Source organism: Anguilla anguilla, chromosome 1 (assembly GCF_013347855.1).
Source record: "Anguilla anguilla isolate fAngAng1 chromosome 1, fAngAng1.pri, whole genome shotgun sequence".
Classification (NCBI taxonomy): Eukaryota; Metazoa; Chordata; class Actinopteri; order Anguilliformes; family Anguillidae; genus Anguilla; species Anguilla anguilla.
Genome location: NC_049201.1, coordinates 19,436,700 through 19,459,878, shown reverse-complemented (window position 1 = coordinate 19,459,878; position 23,179 = coordinate 19,436,700). Strand labels below are relative to the sequence as shown.

The window sequence follows — 23,179 nt, the reverse complement described above, 5'->3', positions numbered from 1 at the left end:
CACAATTTAGAAACAGGATGTCACACAACACAATGACTATATACTAGAGGAATAAGAAAAACAGAAAAAAACCCAACTGAGCCAAATTGGGGAAAACTGGAATAGTATTCCCCACCTGCTTAAAAGGCCATCGAAGTGAAGTTCTGGAACATGGCCAAACAAACACAAACACATCGGAGAAAATAGGCCAGTACTTAGGAGGGTGACAGTGTGGCTCTATGTGCTGTTACAAGAATGATGCTTATGAAGGTTATAAATGAATCTATATATGTTGATACCACATGTACTGAAATGTTGAATGCACACACGCACGTAGTGAAAAAAATACTACTTTTATTTTTGGACGACTGAACATAAGACAACTGCTGCAGGGGCTAGAGCGCTATCACATGGACCAAATCACAGCTAGGAACTGCAGCTCCCCTTCTCACTCCCATTTATATTTGCCTCCATATGAAAATGATGCTATGACACATCACTGCTTGCAAATATAAACAATATGTGACGTGGTAGTTTTATTTAGGTAATATCTAAATAATTTAATTAATGTGTGAAGTAAACATGCATATTGGAATTGTACTTTTGTTAACTGTTTGTCACTGCAATTGTTATTTGTCATTCACTATGATAATATGGCTTAATAAAATTATTTCGAAAGATGCTTAGAGTAGATGTGACATGGAGACAACTGATGTCGTTCTCATTAGACTATGTTCTCAGCTTTAGAAAACATGCAACACTCTATCACCACTGCATAATATGGTGAACTTTTCCTCAATTTCACAATTAATAATATGATATTTTATCTAGTGAGGTTGTTATTGAAGTCTTGAGACAATGCAGCTGTATATGGAATGAAAAAGACACCTTTAAATGTTCTTTAAAATAAAACTGTAATAGAATTAAAATAACTGTGTTATATTTCCCAAACAGTGTCCAGGCTGTCCTCTGATAGATCAAAGACAGATCAGAACAGAAGACTAAATGACAGCATTCGATAGGCTCTGCAGACAGTCAAAACCAACTGCACATCCGAACAATTCTTCCTTCAGTTTCACTGAATGGGAGCACATTTCCATGGAAACATTAGTCTTGTCACAAAACTGGGACATTACACACACAGAATATAAGCTAACGGCTAGGTACTCCAAGGCCTGTTTTTCTTAGAGGTGACAATGAAACTGACAAGAGTGCAAACACTATGCTCTTTCTCGTTCTAGTTCTGCCTAGGGAAGGGGAAAGATCCAACTTCCATATTTTCATCTGAACCCATATGAAATTTCCCTGCATGTCTGCTAAGCTTGAGGAACAGAGAGCTTGAAGAACACAGAGAGCTTCAAGAGTAGAAAGGCCGCGTCACCACAGCATGTTGAGAGAAGGGCCACAATGATCTATTTTAAAGTATGATGCTCTCCACTGCAAAAAGAAGACCTCAGCCAGCCTCCAGACACTGCTTTGTTCTCCCCTTCCTCCTCGTCCGACATCCTGTCCTCAGGCCACGGCTGTTTTGTATGCTAAGACACATATTACTGCACATGGGGCGGGCAAGCTGAGCCATCATGACTGGGGCATTACCCACACAACAGAGGCGCACCCAGATGCGATCTTAAAGAGCATTGTGGGTAGGGGGTGGGGGGGGGGGGGGTGTTACTTGCAGCGTGTTTTGTAATCGCACAGTCCAGCTTATGACTGATATCAAGACAACAGCCAATCCAGATCCTTTCAGCCTCAAATAAAAAGGGCAGATTCCAGGCTCCTCTCCACAGTGCAGTTATGAGCTCAACAGAGGTCACAAAACATTTTAGCACAGGCATATTTACTGAATCCACTGCAAATAAAACGGGTCAATCTTTTTTATATTTTTAATAAAAAATATTTTAAAATATTGTTTGTGACATGCAAAATGCTGAATCAAGCAATTTGATAATAACTCTGAGATGGTCCTACTTCTGCTGGGTAGGAGGTCCTTGTTGAGTCAGATGGAATGGACATGCACACACACACACACACACACATAAACACAGAGTCATGATGGCACATACACTGCAGTTTTTCCTGGGAGAAAAGGCACAGTTCTCTTTGTTGGGACATCATTCAGGTCCAGCCTGCCACAGAATTTTATGCGATCCCGATACAGCCCTTAGAAACAACACTTTCACAAAAAAAGAAGAAAAAAACAGCAGAGTCTGTATTCTGACCTGGGGGGATGGGGCTGGGTCCAGGCTTTGTGGTGACCCCAGCCAAGATAAGCAGCTTTGGGATAATGAATGAATGGATGATTGTGGCACACGCAGCGGGATCCCAGACTCAAGGGGCCAAGAAGGGCACAGGCTCAAGGTCTCAATCATACGAACAAATGTAAAACCAGCAAAAGACCTGGCCCCACCATTAGTATCACTGTAACAGGCTCAGGGAACATACATGGCGATGATGCATGATTTCTGTGAATATGTACGTTCATGTTTTCAACGTAGAGTCGATATTTTCTGCATTCAACAATGGCATCAGGCATCATTCTGTGCATTTCATCCCACATACGGCACCAAAGTAGCATAATGGTTAAGGAACAAGACTTACAACTCCAAGCTGGCAAGTCTCATTCCAGGAGGGGCAATGCCGTTGTACCCTTGAGCAAGGTACTTAACCTGGACAGGTTCATTAAATATTCAGCTGCATAAATGGACTTGTGTAGTAAGAATGTAAGGTGCGCAAGTCATTCTGGCTACAGCACAAAGCATGCAGCCCAACATCTGAAACCAAACCAGAGGGCCACATCTAACATGAATCGATTCAGGTTTGGCATCCGATATCCTAAACGGGACATTAAAAACCTCAAAACGAACTGTCGGAAAATATTTGTGCAAAACCCTGAACTGAAATAAAGCTGAGTGGAACTAAAAGTGGAATCAGATGGGGGCTGTGCCTGTGCCATTAGAACAGGACAGAAGCACAGCCCTCCCTCAATGACACCATTACATTAAAGAGCATCAGGGCCCAGCGCAGATTAAGGATTACACTAGAAATGAGCGCATGAGAGTGCATGTGGTTTACGAGGTATGGAGCAGGCCGAGACAGAGAGGCGAAACAGAGCAATGGTGAACTGGCACCTCTGATTACACCCTCATGGGTGAGGAGAAAAAAATGGCCACACCCACCCCTTCTGGTTAAAAAAAATGTCACTAAAAAACAAATGGCTTTTGAAGCCTACAGATGATGCAATCTAATCCACCCAGCAATGAGCAAGCTGGTAAAATGCAATGTTGGCTGAGAAATGGCTGAGCCCACCCCCCCCCCCCTCTAGCTCTGTCTCTCTCTCTCTCTCTCTCTCTCTCAAGACAGCTGCTGCAAAACAGGGTGTACACCTGTTAGCTCTGTCTCTCTGTCCGTCTCTGAGGTTCAGTCCACACTTGGGCTCATCTGTAACCCTGGTCTAGCTTACATTCACCCTTACATTCTCACTGATGCGTACAGAGTACCAGGGTGCTGCTGTTTCTCCCTCTACAGTCCAAAAATACACCTACTTGTAATTCAGCTTGCTACACATTCTGTCATGTGCTGGACACATTTCATCAAGCTTCTCAGAGTTTAGGGAACACATACACTGTAGATCTATTCATCAAAGGCTGAAGGAGTCACATGTGATTTCACTGTAGACTCTGCAGACATGAAGCCTGAGACTGAGATGAAAGAGTCAGACATACGCGCAGCTATCAGTGCTGTGGGAGGGGGTAGCATCAGGTGCAAGAGAATGCTGTGATGATGCCAAATAGGACGTAATAAAAACACATACACAAAGGCGGGCAGACAGACAGATAGACAAAGACACACAGACACACACGCACACACAAACTCATAAACATACATACTTGGCAAGTGCTTCCACATACATGAACACACAGGCGCATTACAGTCCATGCAAACTATTCACGGTGCGGGACTTGAAATGTGAGCCGCACCGCTCTATCGAGGTGTGTATTGCTGAGGCGGAGTCAGAGACGCATCAGCACAGGAAGACAGCAGGACTCCCGCTGTTCCGAGGGCTGCATCGCTTCCACATCAGCTGGCACAACGTGAGCCGCCTGTCCAACATCTGCAGCCCCTTGTGCCTGCTCCCCGACGCTCCGCCCAATGGCGCCTTCGTCTCCAGGGCAACGAGCGGAACGTCGGCGGTGCCGTCACGGTCACCGCTCCGCCTGAACTCGGGGTCAGCGCACCTCGATCATCAGAGAACGATATGAGCCGCTCATACGTCATGCGGTGAATCTCAAAGCACAGAGCAGTAGTGCAGCACAAGCTTTGCAGACACCATGAACATGCAGGATAAGACCATTAATTTGAGTTCTGAGTAAGGGTCACCACGGCGGGACATAGATTCCCTCTTGGGGAAACACTGCCAAAGATGACACTCAGTACTCATTATAAGAGACACTGTTGCTGTAATACAGCCTCTCAGTCTTAACTACAGACCTCTTTCATCTAGGACCCTAGGTCCAATTTTGCTATCGATCTCAGTTTAGTTTGGGATTGATCACTTTGCCTGTCAAAACACATTACTGGTTTAGTTTCTGAAGCACTGGCAAAGTATGAAGCTCTAAGTAACGGAGGTCTGCACTAATGCCTTCTTAAGTAGTCTGAATCAATGGGAGATGGCTGCGCGCAATAGCATAATACATACTGATGCAAGATGAAAAGCCATTTCATTTGCAGCGGCATTACTGCAACCCAACTGCCATTTGAAAGAAATGGGAACATGGATACATTTTGGTTTGAAGCCTCCTGATCCAATGCATGGACATGTTTATGTAAAAATCATACAACACAAGCACACATCAAAGTCCGGTTTATGTCACCTCTCTGTCTTGTGATTTGGGTACATGCTTTAGGATGCCTAAACGAGTGAGAGAGACAAGAAGCTTTCTCATACTTTGAGATCACATGGGAAAAGCCAAACACAGGAGCCCAAGGATGTGAGCACTGAAACCCATTTTAAGCTCTAAATGCCACAGCTTGGGAAACGCTGCACGGCAGCCAACGGCGCGTAGGCTAGAGGCGCTGCATGCATATGCATGCAATATGCATGAGGACCGAACGGTCTTCCCATGGGTGGAGCGACGCGTTTATTTGGAATACGTAATCAGAGATGGATTGCCTTCTACATGCCATTTGAACAGAGCATTCCACACGCAAGGTAATCCCAGGTTACGCTCTCTGTCACCCAATGAATAATGCAAGGGAGGAGCCAGCTGACTAACGACAAGGTACATAACCCTAGCCATCTCCCAACTGACCTGTACAATGAGAGGAGGGAGGTCACTGTAAATCATTGTGCGCTTGTGCAATAAAATACACTGGCTGCGCTCACAAGAGGTGAATGGGGGGGCTTTATGACGAGAGCAGGTGGCCAGCTTCTCAGAGCTATATGGCTCGCATTGCAGTATTGTGTTTGGGGCTTTGTGCATTCACTGGCTAAAGGCCATTTAATATTCCAGACCTGGTCTGCAGAGTAATCAGCAACTATGGGAGGGGTCCATGTATTGCAAAAATACAATATTAGAATATTTCATCAAAATGATTCTGAAACATGTTGGTAACTGAACAGAGGATCATCTGTGCCTTATATAACATTTTAATATAGTTCCCTTTAAACAGTACAGAGCACTGCACAGTGTCATTATGTTAAATCAAACAACACACAACACAGTTCTCTCAATAATTTTATCTAAGGTTAATTAACACTAAAAAGTGACACTGTGGGCTGGTTTCCCAGAAAAGGATTAAGCCTAGTCCAAGGCTAAGTTTCCTTTTTCACAGGATAAGTGTCCCAACTGTCAAAAACAGGCATATACAGTATAATGATTCAGTCTACTTATAATGGTTCAGTCTTCCAAAAACCAAGCCGAATATGTTGAATGTTGGCTTAAACTGTGCATGCAACGGCCTGGTAAAACTGAAATTACTTTTAACAACTGTTGATTAATGAATGTATCATGAATATGTGGGCGTTAAAAGCCTGCTCATCACCATACCTCTCAATTTTGATTAATGTTCATAAGATGACTGGGCATTTCTTCATCTTTTATGACCAAAACAGATACAAATGCACCTTTATAGCTATATCTGGTGTCCTTCAAAATAATTTGCATTTGGTGGTTCAGGGATTATCTGAAAGAGTATATTCTGGCTATTAAATTAATATATTATTCATTTTAAACACAGATATTGACCAATAGGCTGTTAACTATATGACGGTTTATAATGTTATGTCGTCATTACATAATTATATTGGAACACAGCTGTAAATCGCAACAAACAATGGCTAATGCTCTGATGCCAACATGGTTGCCCATGTATTACAAATGTTGATTATAAGCAATGTTAACCAAAGAATCTACTGAATGTGTGCAACACACTGTTCTCAATGTTTATGCTGTGGCTCTCATTGTGTTAATGAACTGCACTGAACAATTAAAGTACTGTTCACTCCATTTACTTCAAAAACATTTAATCTCTGGCATTCCATTAACAATTCAAGAGCCTGTCATTTCAACAAACTTCAACAAACTGCTTAATAGCACAGTTACAGTTAACATGAGGTTGTACTGAATGATGAATACTAACACAATTTTACTTTAAAAAAAATACATGCTGTTATGTAATCTGAAGGCTGTGGTTTCAAACCCCAGGTGGGACACTGCTCATAAACCCATGAACAAGGAACCAAACCTTAAATCGCTCAGAAACTCTCAAGCTGCATGAACAGACAGCATTTGTTCATATTTAAGCTATGCAGGTTGCCCTGGATGTAGGATATATTCCAATAACAAGGAAGTTGTTTCATAGTCATAAGAACAACTTAAATTGCAGGTGAATTCAAAAACTGTATAGCAGGGGGAAACAACACTGGGTGAATTTTGTTCAGCCCCAAAGAGTCCAGCAGTTCATGGCACTGTGGATGATGGAGTACCAAGTGCTAAAGGAGTGACAAGAGGCTTTGGTTCACCCTGACTCACCATGTCAGGGGTCACACAAAGCCTAAACCGATAGGGGCTTACCAGCGTTTCAGTGTCAACACAAGCACACCTATTGGTTTAAGGGTCACTGACCATAAGAGAGAATCTATGCATGCACATCTATGCTCTTAAATATTAATGTACATTAGAGGGACTGATGCAGAAGTTCACAGACTACCTGATGCACTGTCCCATTTTAACTTTATGCCTTTAAGTCAGGAATGCTGGACAGCCTAAAAGTCCAGAGTGTGCATTGATTCAGTACTGCTCTGCATGATACAACTTTGGTAGGATGAACAGGGATGGCACTGTATGTATCTCACCCAGAGAGCAAATGTAAATAAATCCATAGTCCAGGGTCCAATCCTGGTCTAGGCCCCATGTCCCTTGCATTTTCTTCAGCTCCTGTTCCATTGCCCCCATTGAGCCAACAACCACGTGCCTCTGTTCAACTGGGCTACCACACTCTCGCTCAGATTCACTGTTCTGATAAATATGGCTTTAAACCTGAATCAGACAGTTTCCAATGGCTCCACCAGTGCTGAAACAGGTCTAAACGTTTTTAATTCATGGAAACCTACTTTTTCCGTAAATTCCGGTTACGTGCTATGGCTTCTCATAGACGGCCAATCTGCTTAGGCTACGTGAGTCCAGCATGAGGAAATTAATGCAATTAATGCAAACAAATATTTCAATTCATGCAGCACGCAGATTATTTCAGTTCACAGATCATTTAAATATAACACAGCATTGTACAGAGACAATTCGCAACTTCAAAATTATCACAGTAAGAACATATTTTAAATCACAGGATAAAGTATACATTTTAGGGGGAAAAAACATTGAACCAATCAATGGTTAGGAAAAATGGTTCGTCACTGTATCTGAAGCACTGCTGTAGACTACCAGTGAAAACTTGAAACCTCCGTGTTGCTGTCCAGCTTCTGTAGTTCTGAAGGTTAACTAAAACTAGCTACCATCGTACAAGCTAGCCGGCTAACTTGGTCGAGAAATCGGTGCTGTTGAAGCTAATTATATATAGCCTATTCTGTTTCCAGCATTTCCAGTTGTTTCCCTATTCTGAAATTAGTCGGTAAAAAGTAGATTAAGTATTTGTATGTCGTTACTGGACAGCTAAAAACACCAGCTAGCTTGCTATAGCTAACCCTACGTTTCCCGGTTACATCAGAATCTGTGGAATCGTATGTTATTTTAGAAAATTTTGCATTAGCATCCGGGCGAAAACGCTTTCAAATTCCAGAAGCCGGGTTACCTGATTATGTCATCGTTGTGTCCCAAGTAGAATTTCTGCTTGTGTTCCCTGGTGTTGTAAACTACTCCCACACCGGCGACGAAATAGACTATTTCCTTCGCCGCTGTGTAGTACAGGTTGTTGCGGCACTGGTGCCCCCGGTAACCGTAGACCCATTCCAACCGCAGGTGACAATTCGGTGCCGTTCTGTCAGCCATGTCCGTTATTATTTCTCTCCAACACGAGTATTTGATATTTGATCATTCACGACACTACCTTTCCTTCAATCCCTCATTTGCTTGCTCTGATATCAGTGCATCTTGCACGACTATAGGAACACCCAATATTTAGTCTAAACGGCATTTAAATTAGTCCAAAGTACAGTATGCTTTTTGAAAATAGTCTTACTGCATATTGCCGTTTCTCGAGGGGCGGCTTGTCTTTTTAAATCGTCCGCCTAGTACTTATTTTACAGCTACCAAGCACCGCTGTACTTCTGCCACTCCAGCCCCGCGCGAGCAGCTCTGCTCAAGACAGACTCCTGCCCCTGTCAAATCCTATAAACATGGAGTTTTCGCTTTAGTTTACAAGCACCGCCCAAAATATAAGAATCACTACTGAACGATTATCAATCTGTCCAATCAAATCCCCAGAGATTCCCAAATCAAATGAAGGAAAGTTCGCTGCCCAATGACAATTCCAGGCGGGCGGAGTCTTCTTGCATGCTGAAATCGTGTTTTCTCACCAATAATATGCGGCCGGGATGCTTTGACGGCTGTCAGTCCTGCCTGCCATCTGTAAGGCTGAAAAAATTCTATGCGATATTAAGTTTGTCATTTGGTTTAATTTACGATGTTCTACGAAGTTTTGTGCGAACAGTTTAGTTGCGAGAATAGTTTTCTTTTATTTTTGCAGGTTTTTGCTAATATAAATTCATTCAAGCCACGGTTCACTTGGTAACCGCTGTTGCTAAGGACATATTGCTGATGTCTTATTTATCTTGCCTTTGCAGCGAAGCTGCGAAGTTGCTATATACTTTTGTGCAAAGCAAAGAATTTTCGTGGGTCAAGGGGCAACAATTTTTTTGTTACTAATTATTATTATTACCAATTCAGAAAAACATGACGAGGAATATAGGGCTAATAATTAAGTCATTATCAGCTATCTGACTTCTTTAAAACACGCAATTACTAATGTGTGTTTTAAAGAAGTCCTCCAGGTCACAAGGAAAATGTCAAAAAACTGCAACAATATTCTCAGCAGAAAATTGGGATATTTTTAAATAATTCTTTAAGTAGTCACTTATCCTCCGTTTGATTCCTTTAATCTTCGAGACCTTTAATTAAAATGGCTTGTTAATTTATCCAATATATCTGCTAAAATCATTTTTGAACAGCCCATGACCAATTTGGAACATTACAATAATTTTCCCTCGTGGATGGCCGAATAGATAAGATGGAGCTTTGCAATAATGCATGAGTGAGTAGGGATGCCGCTCATTTTCCTTTTGCTCCATGCTGACAGTTCCTCAAAGCAGGCACAGACCTGGACTAAATTGAGTTTTGTATGGAGAATCTCCATTCTATGGCGGGGCTTAATCTGTGTCTGTGAAACTGGCGCTTCTTGTCTCAAATTTATTCCGAAAACCTAGGTAATAGTCAAGAGAGTACAAAAGCTTTTTTTTAAAGGAATATTTTAGATATACCCCCTTAGACTTCATTAATATAACATTCACATTACACAACCACAATATATATTTACATGTCAGTACTCTCATGTAACTTTTCATGTAATTTAGCCTACAAAATTCTGACAGACTACATTTCAGCTCCACCGAGAAAACAACTACACGCGTTACACCTGAAGGAAAACGAATAATACGCAAACCCTAAGAGGATTTTAGGATTTTAACTCCCCTCGAAATTAGGGTAATGCTGCACCTTTGCCACGTTCAAATGTAGAATTCTGTTGTCAAATAAAATTAAATATTGAAATATAACATTTTAAAAACACTAAAAATAGCACATTGATAATAATATTCAACCGTTTAGTATATTGGTGCAGTAAAAGGTCAGTTTATATTCTCTTCTTCGGTCAGGCAAATATGTGGATTGCTATTTTTCACAAGGACCTCATTCTCCGTTGCTGGGAGTGACAGGACGCTATGTGCTTTAGTCAGAGAGACTGTGCTAATGTCTAGCGGACCTACAAAAAATAACTAACCTACTGCCGGTACTGTATCGTACATTAAACATAGTTTTAAAGAAATTGCCGTTGAAATAAACGCAATGGAACTAGTACCTATTGATCCACTTTTTCTGGCATGGAGCTATTTTAGGAGGCGTAAGTTTCAGCAGTGTTCCGAGGTCTGCACCAAGATACTAGAGGATACTCCGTATGACCAGGTAACGTTAACGATAGGTGTTGAATTAGCTGGCTAACCTTAATTGAGTGATGCATCATTTGCACAATACCTTTGCCACCTGCCTAGTTATCTTTAGTTAGCCTGTGGTCGCGTGTGTGATGTAACGTTAACGAATGCTAGCTATTGAACTTTCAACACAGAATGTTCGCTTTGCAAACTAGCTAGCAAGACTAATTCTAGTTTGTTACAGTCTACCCGCTAGCTGGCTACCACAGTAAAACTACTTCAGTCATGAACTATTTAGATATTTATTGTGTTGCTTTTGCTTACGTACATAGTAAACTATAAATTTCCATCTTTTCATTTTAAATCTTATTTTCTTCCTATATTATTATCCACATTTGTTATTTATAATAAGGTCTTTGCCTTCATCTCTGTCCTTCATATCTTTATTTCTGTACTTTCGCCATTTCATCCACTGCTTTCATTCAAAGGAGACGGATACTCCGTCAGTTATTTCCGAGGTAACGGTCTTCCTAGTATTCCTTCTCTTGGTTAATCCTGTCTCCTCTGTAGTGAGTTTCCTTGTGCGAGCTTTAATTGAGAAGTGTATCAAGATGTTTGACAACCCATGTACATTTTAATGGGAAAGAAAATTTTAAATCAACATTACTTTTCAGAAGACAAACTTCGTAGTGACCATTCCAGGCATCGCGTTAGATTTGATTGTGCTTTGTCAATTGATGTGTTATTAGATTACTTAGTACAGGTTGTATGCATGGTCCTGAAAATGAGTTCTGATTAACCTAATTTAATTGGAAAGATATTTGATTAGACAAGATGTATTGAGTATAATTTAATAATGTTACTTCTGGCCTTGGTTTCCTGAGTGGAACATAATGAGATCCTTACATTTTCAGTATGACAACAACAGCAAGATGCAGGGCGGAAATTGTTTTTTGGAACTTACTCCTGCAGTTTGAATGTTTTTACTTTGAATAAAATATGTTGGAGATTGCCACCAAATGTCAATTGGAGTATTTAAAATTAAACCAATCAAGAATTTTTTTTTTTAAATCAGGAATGGTTTGTGTAGGATTTTTTAGTTAACTGCAAAATATAATGGTACTTATCTTGTTTTTAGAAATTTTGTTTTTGAAAATTATTTTTTATGAATCATGACAATACAAAACAAACTATTAAACTGACAAAGTTTTCTTTCTCTGGCTAACATCAGGACGGATTAATTTAGTTTGAACAATACATATTAACATTTTAAGTCAAACCCCGTTTGTGCACTGAATCTTCTTTCCAAGTGGCTTGGCTGATATCCAGGGCAACAGACCCCTGGGGATACTGTACTTAGTGAAGCTGTGAGGCAAGATTCATCAAAAGTCTTGGTTACAAAGTACAGAAAATTCAGAACATTATTGTTATCTTTTCTTGTGGATTGCGGAATATATGAGCTGGAGCTTTGCAGTGATACATAGTGAGTAGGGATGCTTCTCCTTTTATTTTATGTTGGCAGTTCTTCAAAGCAACGGGGACTAAGTAGACTAAGCATTGAACTGTCTGTAGGAATTGTGCCACTGTTTTTCCTATATGAATATGTTTGAGATGAGAAGTGTGGTAGCCTAGCTGGTAATATTTTATTCTCCATAAATGTCAAACCTTTAAACAGTCGTTCCCACTTACTAACCCTCTTCCTGGTGATCTGCCTACCTGTAGGTTTTCATTTCAACCCTAATTTGGCACACCTAATTAACTAAACTAATTAGCAGCTCTTGAGGTCACTAGCTGTTGAATGAGGCGTGCTTTGTTATGGTTGAAATAAAACCTACATGACAGTAGATCTCCAGCCCAGGGTAGGGAACCACTGATTTAAACGATGAGGACGTGACTATCGCACTCAGCGAGTACTGCTGGACGACAGGAAGGATGGTGCTGTTTGTGAAATGGAGGAGCGGTAGGTCAGAATCAAATTTCCTGTGTGGCTGTGGACAGGCCGCCTGGAGCCTGAAGACACGTGCTCTGACAGAGATGGTGTACATCGATGAGGTGGACGTGGACCAGGAGGGCATAGCCGAGATGATGCTGGACGAGAGCTCCATCGCCCAGGTTGCCCGTAAGTGCTGTACATTGTATGTTCTCGTGTTCATCTTCTTCAAAAAATCCTCAACATATCTTTGTGTGCAGAACTGATAACTGGTTCCCCGCTCAGCAGGGCATAGTGTTTGCCTTCATAGCTGTCCCAGATAGACATGTCCTGCATCTGATTTTCAGGTCCTGGAACATCCCTCAGGCTCCCAGGGACCAGCCACGGAGGTGGGCCTACACCAGCAGTCAGGTGTGTGTCGTTGCAACTTAAATAAAATGCTTCATTTTATGCTTCATGCTTCATGTTGTATGCATACATGCAAATTTTAAGACTGTGGGAATATGTCACCCAGTAAGAGCTCTGATGTTTGATTGTTGCCATAGGCCCATGACTCACTCAGGACGGCCCATGACAGGATTTGTGAGGCCCAGCACACAGTCTGGGAGACCGGGCACCATGGAGCAAGCCATCAAGACCCCCCGCACTGCGCACACTGCCCGGCCAGTCACCAGTGCCTCTGGGAGATTTGTCCGTCTGGGAACGGTACCTGTCCCCTACTGCTCACACTAGCCCCTTACAATTACTGTAAAACAATGAATTGCCATTACTTGGCCTAGAAGGCATCACAATAATTTCATCTGACACTCTGCCATGAAAGTATCACATCATTCAAGTCTTGTTGACATGTGGATACCAGCTAACCAACACGGGAGCTGTATCTATGATGTGTTGCCTATCACAAAGAAACACACCATAGATATAAATTCCTTGTATTTTCTCTGTGATTGGTTTGTTTTTCTTTTTTTCAAGTATATATTTTTTATTGTTTTCTCTCAAGAGATTGCACAACATAACTGGGACAGTGTTGCAGTGCCAGTAATCTCGTTAATTTTATACAGTGTCATACAAGCATGTCAACAGGTTCAGTACAGATGAATGTGTCTAGCCATTTATCTTTATTTGGTGGATCCTGTTCATACCAAAGGCGAGTAATTTCTTTCTAACTAGCTGCCAGCAATATCTTTTTTAGATATCTATCCTTTCCCAGAAGCTCTCGGGGCAAGTTGCTTAGGTATAGAAATAACACATTTTCAGGTCCGTTGAAATCCAGCATTTCTTTCATAATCTAATGCACTTCCCCCCAGTAGTGTTATATGTAAGGACAGTGCCAGTATACAGTATATGGTAATGGTCTGCCTCTGTGGAAGATTTTGTTTTTCATTGAAGAGGAAGGTTGCAGAACTGTGAGTAGTCACTACATTTAGTGATTACGGTAAGTGGTGGATGTCCTATACTCAGTACCCCATCTCTGTTTCCCCAGGCTTCCATGCTTACGAATCCAGATGGGCCATTTATAAACCTGTCCAGGTTAAACCTGGCAAAGTATGCCCAGAAGCCCAATCTATCCAAGGTACCAGCAGATTTACAACGGATCTGTGAGGCTGATTAAGGAATAGCAGTAAAAGTGCATTTCACTCTTTGTTAAGAATCATCCTTGTACTGTCAGCCTAGATTTCTTTTTTTATAAACTGTAATATATCACATAGTTTTATAGATGTACCGTCCTTAGCCCATAATTTCACCATGTATTTTTATTTCAGACCTTGTTTGAATACATCTTCCATCACGAAAATGATGTTAAAAATGTAAGTTGCAAATTGCTTGTCACAACATGACTGCTTGGTGACTGTCAAATGTGTATGTCAAAGCACTGTTTCTCAGGGTTGGTAATGTTCCCAAAGAGACTGGCTCCATGGTGGTAAGAAGTTATATTTACTTTAGCCACTGGCCACAGCCCTGACACTCCTAAGGAATTCAAATGATTGAATTAATTTTAACATGAGAGAAATCACTTTGTTAATATGTACTTACACACAGGCTTTTCTTTCTAATGCAGGCCTTGGATCTAGCTGCCCTGGCCACTGAGCATGCTCAGTTCAAGGACTGGTGGTGGAAAGTTCAGCTGGGAAAATGTTACTATAGGTGAAGTTACAATGACTGACATGCTACCTGCAAAGTTAAAGTATGTGAATTTTCACTCACTTCTGTCCCTGTGTTGCAATTATGGACTATGTTTATTTACAGACTGGGGTTACACCGTGAAGCAGAAAAACAGTTCAGGTCTGCACTCAACCACCAGGAGTTTGTGGACACATACCTCTATCTGGCCAAGGTAACATTCAGCACTAGCAAATGTCCCCTGCTGAACTGTAATGTTTCGTGCAATGTGAACTAAGGTAACGGTGGTGTTTCATGGTCTTTCTGGAATTTTTGTTCAAACATGATATTAAGGTCTTGTCGTAGTTTGATAGTCTCTTGTGGTGTCATTTACACAGAATCATTACAATATCTATTGTGTTCATATTTTTGTGCACTGAATGCTCTTAAACAGGTCTATCAGCGTCTGGATCAGCCAATAACTGCTCTGAACCTCTTCAAACAAGGCCTGGACTACTTTCCCGGTGAAGTCACCCTGTTGACGGGAATTGCTCGCATTCATGAGGTACTTGATGAAAGGCCCACTAAACTTCCCTTTGTTCTGTGGAATAAATTGTAGCTCCTGTTTAATGTGGATTACGGTCACCATCACTGTGATTTGGCCTGTTTGAGCAGGAGATGAACAACATCCCCTCAGCCACAGAGTACTACAAAGACGTCCTGAAGCAGGACAACACACATGTGGAGGCCATTGCCTGCATAGGAAGCAACCACTTCTACACGGATCAGCCCGAGATCGCCTTGCGCTTTTACAGGTAGGGGAGTGACTGGCTCTACTTCAGGGCACAACCAGATGTCAGTTATCACTTTAGGGTAGATATCCCTGTGAGGGGGCGACATAGCTCAGGAGGTAAGACCGATTGTCTGGTAGTCGGAGGGTTGCCGGTTCAAACCCCGCCCTGGGCATGTCGAAGTGTCCTTGAGCAAGACACCTAACTCCTAATCCCTAACTGCTCTGGCGAATGAGAGGCATCCATTGTAAAGCGCTTTGGATAAAAGCGCTATATAAATGCAGTCCATTTACCATTTACCAGATATTCACATAGATAAGATACGAAAACTTCCTTTGCTGTTTTGCTCTCTTCAATCTAACTGGAGACTTGACAGGTTTCTTATAGTGAGTCATTGTGGTTTTTGTGGTGCAGCCTCACCACAGCACGACACAGAGGGTGATAACTTTGCCAGGGGAAAGGGGAGGAGGCCGTAAATGAAAAAATATGCCCAGCACATATTTGAGTACCCTCTCTCTCTCTCTCTCTCTCTATCTCTATCTCGATGTCTCTCTCTCTCCCCAGACGGCTGCTGCAAATGGGGGTGTACAACTGCCAGCTGTACAATAACCTGGGCCTGTGCTGCTTCTATGCTCAGCAGTATGACATGACACTGTCCTCCTTCGAAAGGGCCCTCTCCCTGGTGGCGAACGATGAGGAGCTGGCTGACGTTTGGTACAACCTGGGACACGTAGCTGTGGTGGGTGATTCCTCATGTTTCCCTTTTTCATGTTTTGTCTTCATGCACTTATAACCATAATTTAGCAGAATTTTGTCTTGGGCAATAGATTGTAGAATTGTCACCTGACCTACTCTTCCCAGTTCTTCTTTCTGATCCTAATACATCAAGATCTGGCCAACAGCAATATAACAGGACTGCAGGGGCACCTTTATTTTGTGTACTTTTTAGACAAATTGTTGTTGTGATGCCTGTAGTCAGCATCCCCACAGGGCAGACCCCATTTATCTGCAGCTTGTACTGAAAAGGAGAGTTCCCGTCAGCTAGATTGTCCTTGTCTCGTCAATGCTAGTGACGCCGTTTGACTGCGTGGTTGCAGTCTGCCTGCACCAACTCCACAACCAACCTTTCTGCTCATAGTACTAAGCAGCAGCTCTTGGAACTGGAGCAGGAAGCTATATTGACATAGCATGTATAAGGAAAAATCAAGACACCCCTTGAAAGGTCCCAAGTTAACTTTTCAGTTTTGTACTTGATATAGTGCATACCAACAGTTTACAAAACTGCATGTGTGTTTGTTTTCTTTCCTTAGGGAATAGGGGAGTTAACTCTGGCATACCAGTGCTTTAAGTTGGCTTTGGCCAACAACAACGACCATGCGGAAGCCTATAATAACCTAGCCGTCCTGGAATTCCGCAAGGGACGAATTGAGCAGGTCTGTTCAAGAAACCCCTCTGAACATAAAATTGCACTGTAGTTGGGGGAACTGGTGAGAATAGATTGGTTGAAAGAACTCACAGGATGCACCTTGTAAAAAAAATGTAATTCAAATAATTAAGCAATTATGTTGAGGTTATATTGTTTTTTTTTTTTTGTTTACAGGCAAAGGCTTTCTTGCAGACAGCAGCTTCCCTGGCACCTCACATGTATGAACCACACTTCAACTTGTCAACTCTGTCAGATACGGTAAAAAGATGCTTCTATTGCTTAACCCATAATTGCTGTGCCAACAGTGTGGGATATCGGCCGATTTTGCCCTTTTGTCGGTTGTAAGTGCATTATGTGATAAAAATCTGAAGCCTTTCAAATATATTGAGTAAATGAGATCGTTTGCACTAGCGGCTGAAAGATTTGCCTGCATATTGAGATTTGCCATACATTTGTCCCTATAATGTCTGCAGTTGGGGGACCTTCAAAGCAGCTACATGGCAGCCCAGAAGTCCGAGGATGCCTTCCCAGACCATGTGGACACTCAGCAGATCCTCAAAAACCTGCGCCAGCACTTTTCTCTACTCTGACAGCATAGATGACTGCATAGAGGCAGCTGTATGGCTGGGTAGTGTCACAGATTTTGCCAGCCGGACAGCTGATATCACAGAGAGCTGTAACCATCTGTATGACATCACTATACTGTCTGTGCTACATGACATCATCGACAATCATGAGCTGCTAACCTACTATACAGAGAAGTTGAAAAGTATTTCTGAACATAGTCTGCAAGCAGTCTACTTAAACAGCATTTTGTCCTTTAGCGATTGGTGGTATTCTGGTTTTGGCTCTCCTTCAGAATGTATATTGTTATCTGTAGAGTTGGAAAAGATATTTATACTGAATGTTAGATGCACTATAAAGGATAAGGAAAAGGTGCTTATCAAGGCTGACATTAAGTGTACATATGTTGTCATATGTCATATTTATAATGCATTCAATGAGAAACATATTAAATTTATGTGCATTACTGGATATTTTCTGTGAGCCTGTAACTATTTTTAATACATTTTTAATATTTAAAATTTTAAACCTTTAAAAGTGAAGATGGAGTATTATTTTATTTTGATATTAGGTGAAAACCAACGTTGTCCTCCAACAGTGAAATACTTTATGAAAAACAAAATGCAGTCTGAGGTGTCAGAAAGCTTAAATTCTTTTTAGAGTTAGATATTACTATTTGACATTATTTATTAAGCCAGGAACATTACTAATGTTATTTTTTCCATGTTTTATATTTTTGACCATGCATATTGTTTTCAAACAATTTAAGCCTGAATAATTTTTTCCCAGCCAACGTATTCACACTCTTCCAATAGTGCTCCATTTTATTGTCCCATTATCCATTTTATTAAATATGTATGCACATTTCTATATTTTTTGTTCAAAACATGAATACTGAGAAAACACTTTCAACCAAAAAGTGTGCAATGTCAGCAAAAATTCCTAAACTGAAATTGTGTTTTCATCATATTTGCATTGTCTTTCTTTTAGAACAAAGTTTTGTCTTATTAGAACCATAATAATTTTCCACATGTTGGCAATAATATTAATAACTTAAACTCCATGTGGGATTAGTTTGTTTTCTCAAGTAATGGCTTCCTTCTTCCTGCTATATGAGCCAGCTTTGTAGAGTGGCTGGTACATTCACTCACCAGATATGTGCACGTTTGGAAGCTCCTTTGACTTCATGGTTGAATCATTGCTGAACCTTTACTTCTTGATTAAGGGATCTTAGAGTTTCGTCTATTTTCAAATGGAAATACTGACTGTATAGCCCATACTTACAGTAATACTAAAACTCATAAGAATTCCAACAAAATATCACGTAATACAAACACTTTATTAAAATAAATAAAGCCTACATTTGGCCTGCATTTTGCTCCAGAAGTCCGTTAGTTTTGTTTTTGCCGATGTGGGCGAAACTTACTCATGCATAGAAAAGAACGAACATAGCATCTCCGTTGCATTCAACCACACATTTTCTAAAATAAATATAGTCGGAACAGGATAAGCAAACAGAAAGCTTTCGTTTGGCCCACAACACATTATAAGCCACTACAATACAAGTCAAAAAAGAAGACATATAGCCTACTTAGACTAATCGGACTACGGCATTTTATTTGTCAAATTCCGTCAAAAGACAACTGAAGTGGGCGGACGCGGAGGAGTGTGCACGTGGCAGCAGAGTGTTAAGTCGCCTCTTTGTGGTCGTCCATTGTATTACATTACAAAATCAAATTAACAGAAAATCAGAACACCAAATGTTTTACTGTAATTTTAATACGTCGATGCCTCAAAACATTATTATTGATATAATAACGTGTCGATCAATATGCGATATATACATATTTTATGACATCCCCAGTTGACTGTCCATACTGAGGTGAGACGTGGTGTTATGACATCGACACTAGGTTTGTAATCACATCATTATAGACTCAAGTCAAAAGTGTGGCCCTGGTTTTCTACCCATTCCGTTATAGCCATTATAGAAAATTTACACTTTCGGCAAGCATGCCACTAAAAACAGAGTTAATTACTTTACAGGTATTTAGCAGACACATTTATCCAGAGAGACTTACACAACTTTTTACATAGCATCCATTGATACAGCTGGATATATACTGAAGCAATGCGGGTTAAGTACCTTGCTCAAGGGTACAACGGCAGTGTCCAACCCCAAGAATCAAACCTGTGACCTTTTGGTTACAAGACCAGTTCCTTACCCATTATACTACACTGCCGTCCCACTTGGAATTACTTGTGTGTAACTGCATATTCATATTTTTCATTTGTAGTTTGTGAGTTTCAGATTTTTAAATAAATGATTCAAGTAGCATTCACATTTTACACATCCTAGATGCTATATGATTTGAATATTGTATTCATCAATAGTTTGTCTGAAAACCTGTGTTTTTTAGATTAAGCTGTAATGTCAAAGATAGAGATATAGTTACCATTATTATTACATACTCTGCAGTGATGTCTATGACTCCTGTAACTTTAGCTCACATATCCATTTCAATATGAAGTCACATGGAGCATCATTCCAGGTCTTTAAGGGGTTTTCTTTTGGGTAGGTAGCAGCACAATCTTCTGCTGAATACTGGTCATTGGGTTCCCCATCAAACCAGAACCTTTAAACCAGGGTAGAATCAGTATAACAAAAGATTACCTTCTACAATCATGACATTTAGCATCAATTCAATTGTATTAATGGGTATTTAATGAGGTATTTACAGACAGTAAATTGGTATTTACAGTCAATAAGCATTTAAGTCAAGTTGAACAATGACATGACCCTGTCACCTAAAAATTGAATGGAGCCATGAGAGAAAAACATGTCCATGTCCATCTCCATGTCACTCAGCCTCACCAGCTGTCATTTCACTGGTCAGCTCTGACACTGTGAGTTTCGAGGCACCCATTAGTAGTGTTACGGGGCCTGTGATTATTTAAAAAGAAATAACTGTAGGAATGGTACAATCACTGATAAAGTTGTCGTGCTTATGTGTGGCCTGCATGTTTGTACATATTTGCAGTTTCACCCTTGAATGCTCTTACCCCTTGGTAAGCTCTGTTCCATTCACCCATTTCCACACCCCCTCTGATTTGATATCGCTCAGTCCTATCCAGTACCCTGAAAGATGCCAGGATCTGGAACTGGGTCCCTTTCCCTTTAAGATTCTGCTGATAAACTCCTGGGTATGCAGACACAAACAGCAAAACAGTTTCACCTTCTCTTGTGTTCCTTTCAACACTGTATCCAAGCACATCCAAACTCGTTCACGCAACTCATATGGTCCAACAAGATGAATTAAGCGTTTGAGGAACCACAAGGATACCCGAAAATGTTACATGGAAAATTCATTTTCCTCATTTACACATTTAAATAATTAAAATCAATGAATAAATAATAAATATATATACTTTCATATTTCCATTTCATAACTTTTCAGTGTCTCTTTAGACAAGCATTTTACATAATAAATGGAAATGTACTTCACAAGCAGCATAAATTATGTCTTTAATTCTTCCAGCTAGCCTTAATTTTTTGATGGGTGAAGATCATCATTTCTCATGAGTTTTATGCTGATAAACTAATCCAGACCTGCTTTTCTTGGCTGTCGACCATCGCCAGGTCGGCTCCAGTTTTTTTGCATTCCTCTCGACTCCGATGCCATGACAGCTTTTCGGCAGTCTCAATCGGAGCGAAGAAATAACAGGTGGAGTGGAGCAGCTCCCATCCCACTGGACAACGTTCACAGTTTCGTTCTGCATTAAAAGCACCAGGGAGGACAGCAAATGATAGAGATCCCTGACGGTGCCTGTGTGCTTTATATTTACAACATTTAGGCAAAAAATCTCCCCTGACCCACATTCCATCTTACCAAGCATAGTGATGCGAGTCTGCAGGCTTGTTTCCTGCTTCATCAGGGCCTCCTTCTGTCTCTGCAGAAGCTCCTTCCCCACCCTCTCCCTTTCTCTCTCCATCTGCATGCTGTCTTTGGCACTGACGGCTTCCTGAAAGCTTTTCTGCACCTTCACCAGGGCTGCAGTCAGCTGGTCATAGTTGGCTTTCAGTTGCTCTAGGTTGCTGTTTGTCTCCGATGAATTTTGAGACAGAACAATGTGCTTCTCGCTGAGTCCTTTGTCTTTGAGGGAAAGAAATTTTATATCGGTTACTCTCGACTCAGAAAGAACTTGTATACCCTTATCCTTATATCGTACTTCTTTTAGGGGAAAGTAATACTCACAGCTGATGAACAGGCCAATGATGGTGCTTATCAATACAGCACACAGAATCCCAAGGATCGCTGTAGTCAGCCTGTAAGTTTGAGTGTTGAGCCCATGCACAGCTGCAAAAATGGAGAATTCATTAATATTGGGCTGATTCTTCTACTCAGCAAATTCTATTATAGGAGAGCAAGGTTACTTAATGGCCAGTAACGGGGAACTCACTGCCTGTGACCAAGTAGGCCAGTGCATCAGTGGGGATGCTGTGCTGAAGGCCACAGGTTTATAAAGAGAGCCAGTCTTTTCCTGGATTTCATATCAATTTATTTTACTTGCTCAGTCATTTTCCTGGTGCTATATTTTCAATATAAGCATGCATCACTAATAAAGGCTCAATATGTATTATCAGCCAAATTTTTTTTACAGGCTACAGTGCTCTCCAAAATTATTCACACCCTTGATAAAGATAAGTTTATTTTATATAGAATTTTGGTCACATTAATGGAGGGATGCCATACTTTTTAAAGGTACTCTATATGGAATAAATGACTGTTGGTGTATATTGATAATTAAGGAAGACAATGAAGATAATTAACAAATGTTTTACTTCTGCAGATCTATAACAGAACTCTGCATCCTGCTAACATGAATATTGTGTTCCTTCTCAAAATGGTAGTAGTGTCAAAGTCCGTTGAAAGACAAACACTGACACAATTGCAAAACTAAAAAGACAACTTAGTCCTGTGTAATATCGCAAGTTAGAACAGAAAAAAATCTATCTATTTATAGAAAATAATTATTGCTCTCTTCCTTGTTTTAGTATTATATGCAATTTGGAAGATGCCATAACTTTTTCTGTCCATAACCAAATAAAAACGCAGAAATCCCCACCAAAAAATAAATAAATAACAATTTAAATAGTGAAATAAAATGTAATATGACCATAATCAAAATCCTGCTAGCCTTCAACCTTTCTAAAATAAGCTTCCTTTGCATGTATGACTGGGTTTTGCCATTAATGAGAGGATTTATGAAGTTGGAGTACATGAATGCGATTATTTTTGATGTGACAGAATTTCTCCCGGGAAAGTACATATTGAAAACAAAAATCTATACATTTAATTTTGGCATGAATCAATTCACACACCCAAAATTGTCCTTACCTTTGTACCTTTTTTCAGGGTAGCCATGGTAAAGATGTTCCTCTGTGATAAGTTCATTATCATCCTCACTGATAAGATGATTAGACACATCCTCAGATTTATTCGCTGTATATGACACAGAATCCTTCATCTTTATGTCTGTCTATCCAAGTATCATTGTTTGAATTGTGTCACTACTCTCAGTGTGGAGTGAGTGGCTATAGTCTGTCTTTGCCCAGTTAATCATGTGGGCACTGGAGGTGGGCACTATGAGTCTGTTTACATTTCTTGACTGTGTCCATGTTATGGTGATGTTGTCAACCTGCGTTCCAACTGGTTGCTCTATGTACTGCAGAT

General features: G+C 40.7%; 3 protein-coding genes across 11 annotated transcripts in view; 1 reads left to right on the top strand and 2 right to left on the bottom strand.

The window, feature by feature from the left end:
• The window catches only part of eml5 (EMAP like 5), a 69,882-nt gene extending 61,081 nt beyond the window's left edge, over positions 1–8,801 (bottom strand). For 5 of the 8 annotated variants that reach the window (XM_035427915.1, XM_035427960.1, XM_035427961.1 and 2 more), the window contains exon 1: positions 8,284–8,801. In XM_035427915.1, the coding sequence (XP_035283806.1) occupies positions 8,284–8,480 (197 nt within the window). In that variant the 5' untranslated portion in view covers positions 8,481–8,801. The remainder of the gene's footprint in view (positions 1–8,283) is intronic. The other 3 variants (XM_035427925.1, XM_035427943.1, XM_035427953.1) reach the window with 1 other exon arrangement.
• A 1,599-nt stretch (positions 8,802–10,400) lies between these two features.
• Positions 10,401–18,406, top strand: ttc8 (tetratricopeptide repeat domain 8). Of its 2 annotated transcripts, XM_035395677.1 has the most exons (15): positions 10,401–10,667; positions 11,122–11,151; positions 12,632–12,752; positions 12,911–12,974; positions 13,109–13,268; positions 14,047–14,136; positions 14,327–14,371; positions 14,623–14,708; positions 14,811–14,898; positions 15,118–15,228; positions 15,339–15,478; positions 16,019–16,193; positions 16,765–16,887; positions 17,055–17,138; positions 17,354–18,406. In XM_035395677.1, exons 1-15 carry the CDS (start codon positions 10,551–10,553, stop codon positions 17,468–17,470), a joined length of 1,551 nt encoding a protein of 516 aa, XP_035251568.1. In that variant the 5' UTR covers positions 10,401–10,550; the 3' UTR covers positions 17,471–18,406. The 2 variants fall into 2 exon arrangements, with proteins under 2 accessions (XP_035251568.1, XP_035251577.1); XM_035395686.1 differs by lacking the exon at positions 11,122–11,151 and having other exon boundaries at positions 17,354–17,915.
• A 629-nt stretch (positions 18,407–19,035) lies between these two features.
• Positions 19,036–23,075, bottom strand: LOC118215201 (CD209 antigen-like protein E). Its single transcript, XM_035395702.1, has 6 exons — positions 22,844–23,075; positions 21,701–21,802; positions 21,335–21,598; positions 21,055–21,218; positions 20,508–20,644; positions 19,036–20,080 (listed from the first exon to the last, which is right to left on the bottom strand). Exons 1-6 carry the CDS (start codon positions 22,971–22,973, stop codon positions 19,930–19,932), a joined length of 948 nt encoding a protein of 315 aa, XP_035251593.1. The 5' UTR covers positions 22,974–23,075; the 3' UTR covers positions 19,036–19,929.
• Positions 23,076–23,179: the final 104 nt, after the last annotated feature.

Bases quoted from the DNA above. Each gene is read 5' to 3' on its own strand.
- ttc8 (XM_035395677.1), top strand. From the start codon at position 10,551: ATGGAACTAGTACCTATTGATCCACTTTTTCTGGCATGGAGCTATTTT. The intron at 14,137-14,326 runs GTACCAGCAGAT...TTTTTATTTCAG, and splicing joins AGAAGCCCAATCTATCCAAG to ACCTTGTTTGAATACATCTT. The intron at 14,899-15,117 runs GTAACATTCAGC...GCTCTTAAACAG, and splicing joins CATACCTCTATCTGGCCAAG to GTCTATCAGCGTCTGGATCA.
- LOC118215201 (XM_035395702.1), bottom strand. From the start codon at position 22,973: ATGAAGGATTCTGTGTCATATACAGCGAATAAATCTGAGGATGTGTCT. The intron at 21,803-22,843 runs GTAAGGACAATT...CCATTTTTGCAG, and splicing joins CCCTGAAAAAAGGTACAAAG to CTGTGCATGGGCTCAACACT. The intron at 20,645-21,054 runs GTCTGGATTAGT...CTGCATACCCAG, and splicing joins TCGACAGCCAAGAAAAGCAG to GAGTTTATCAGCAGAATCTT.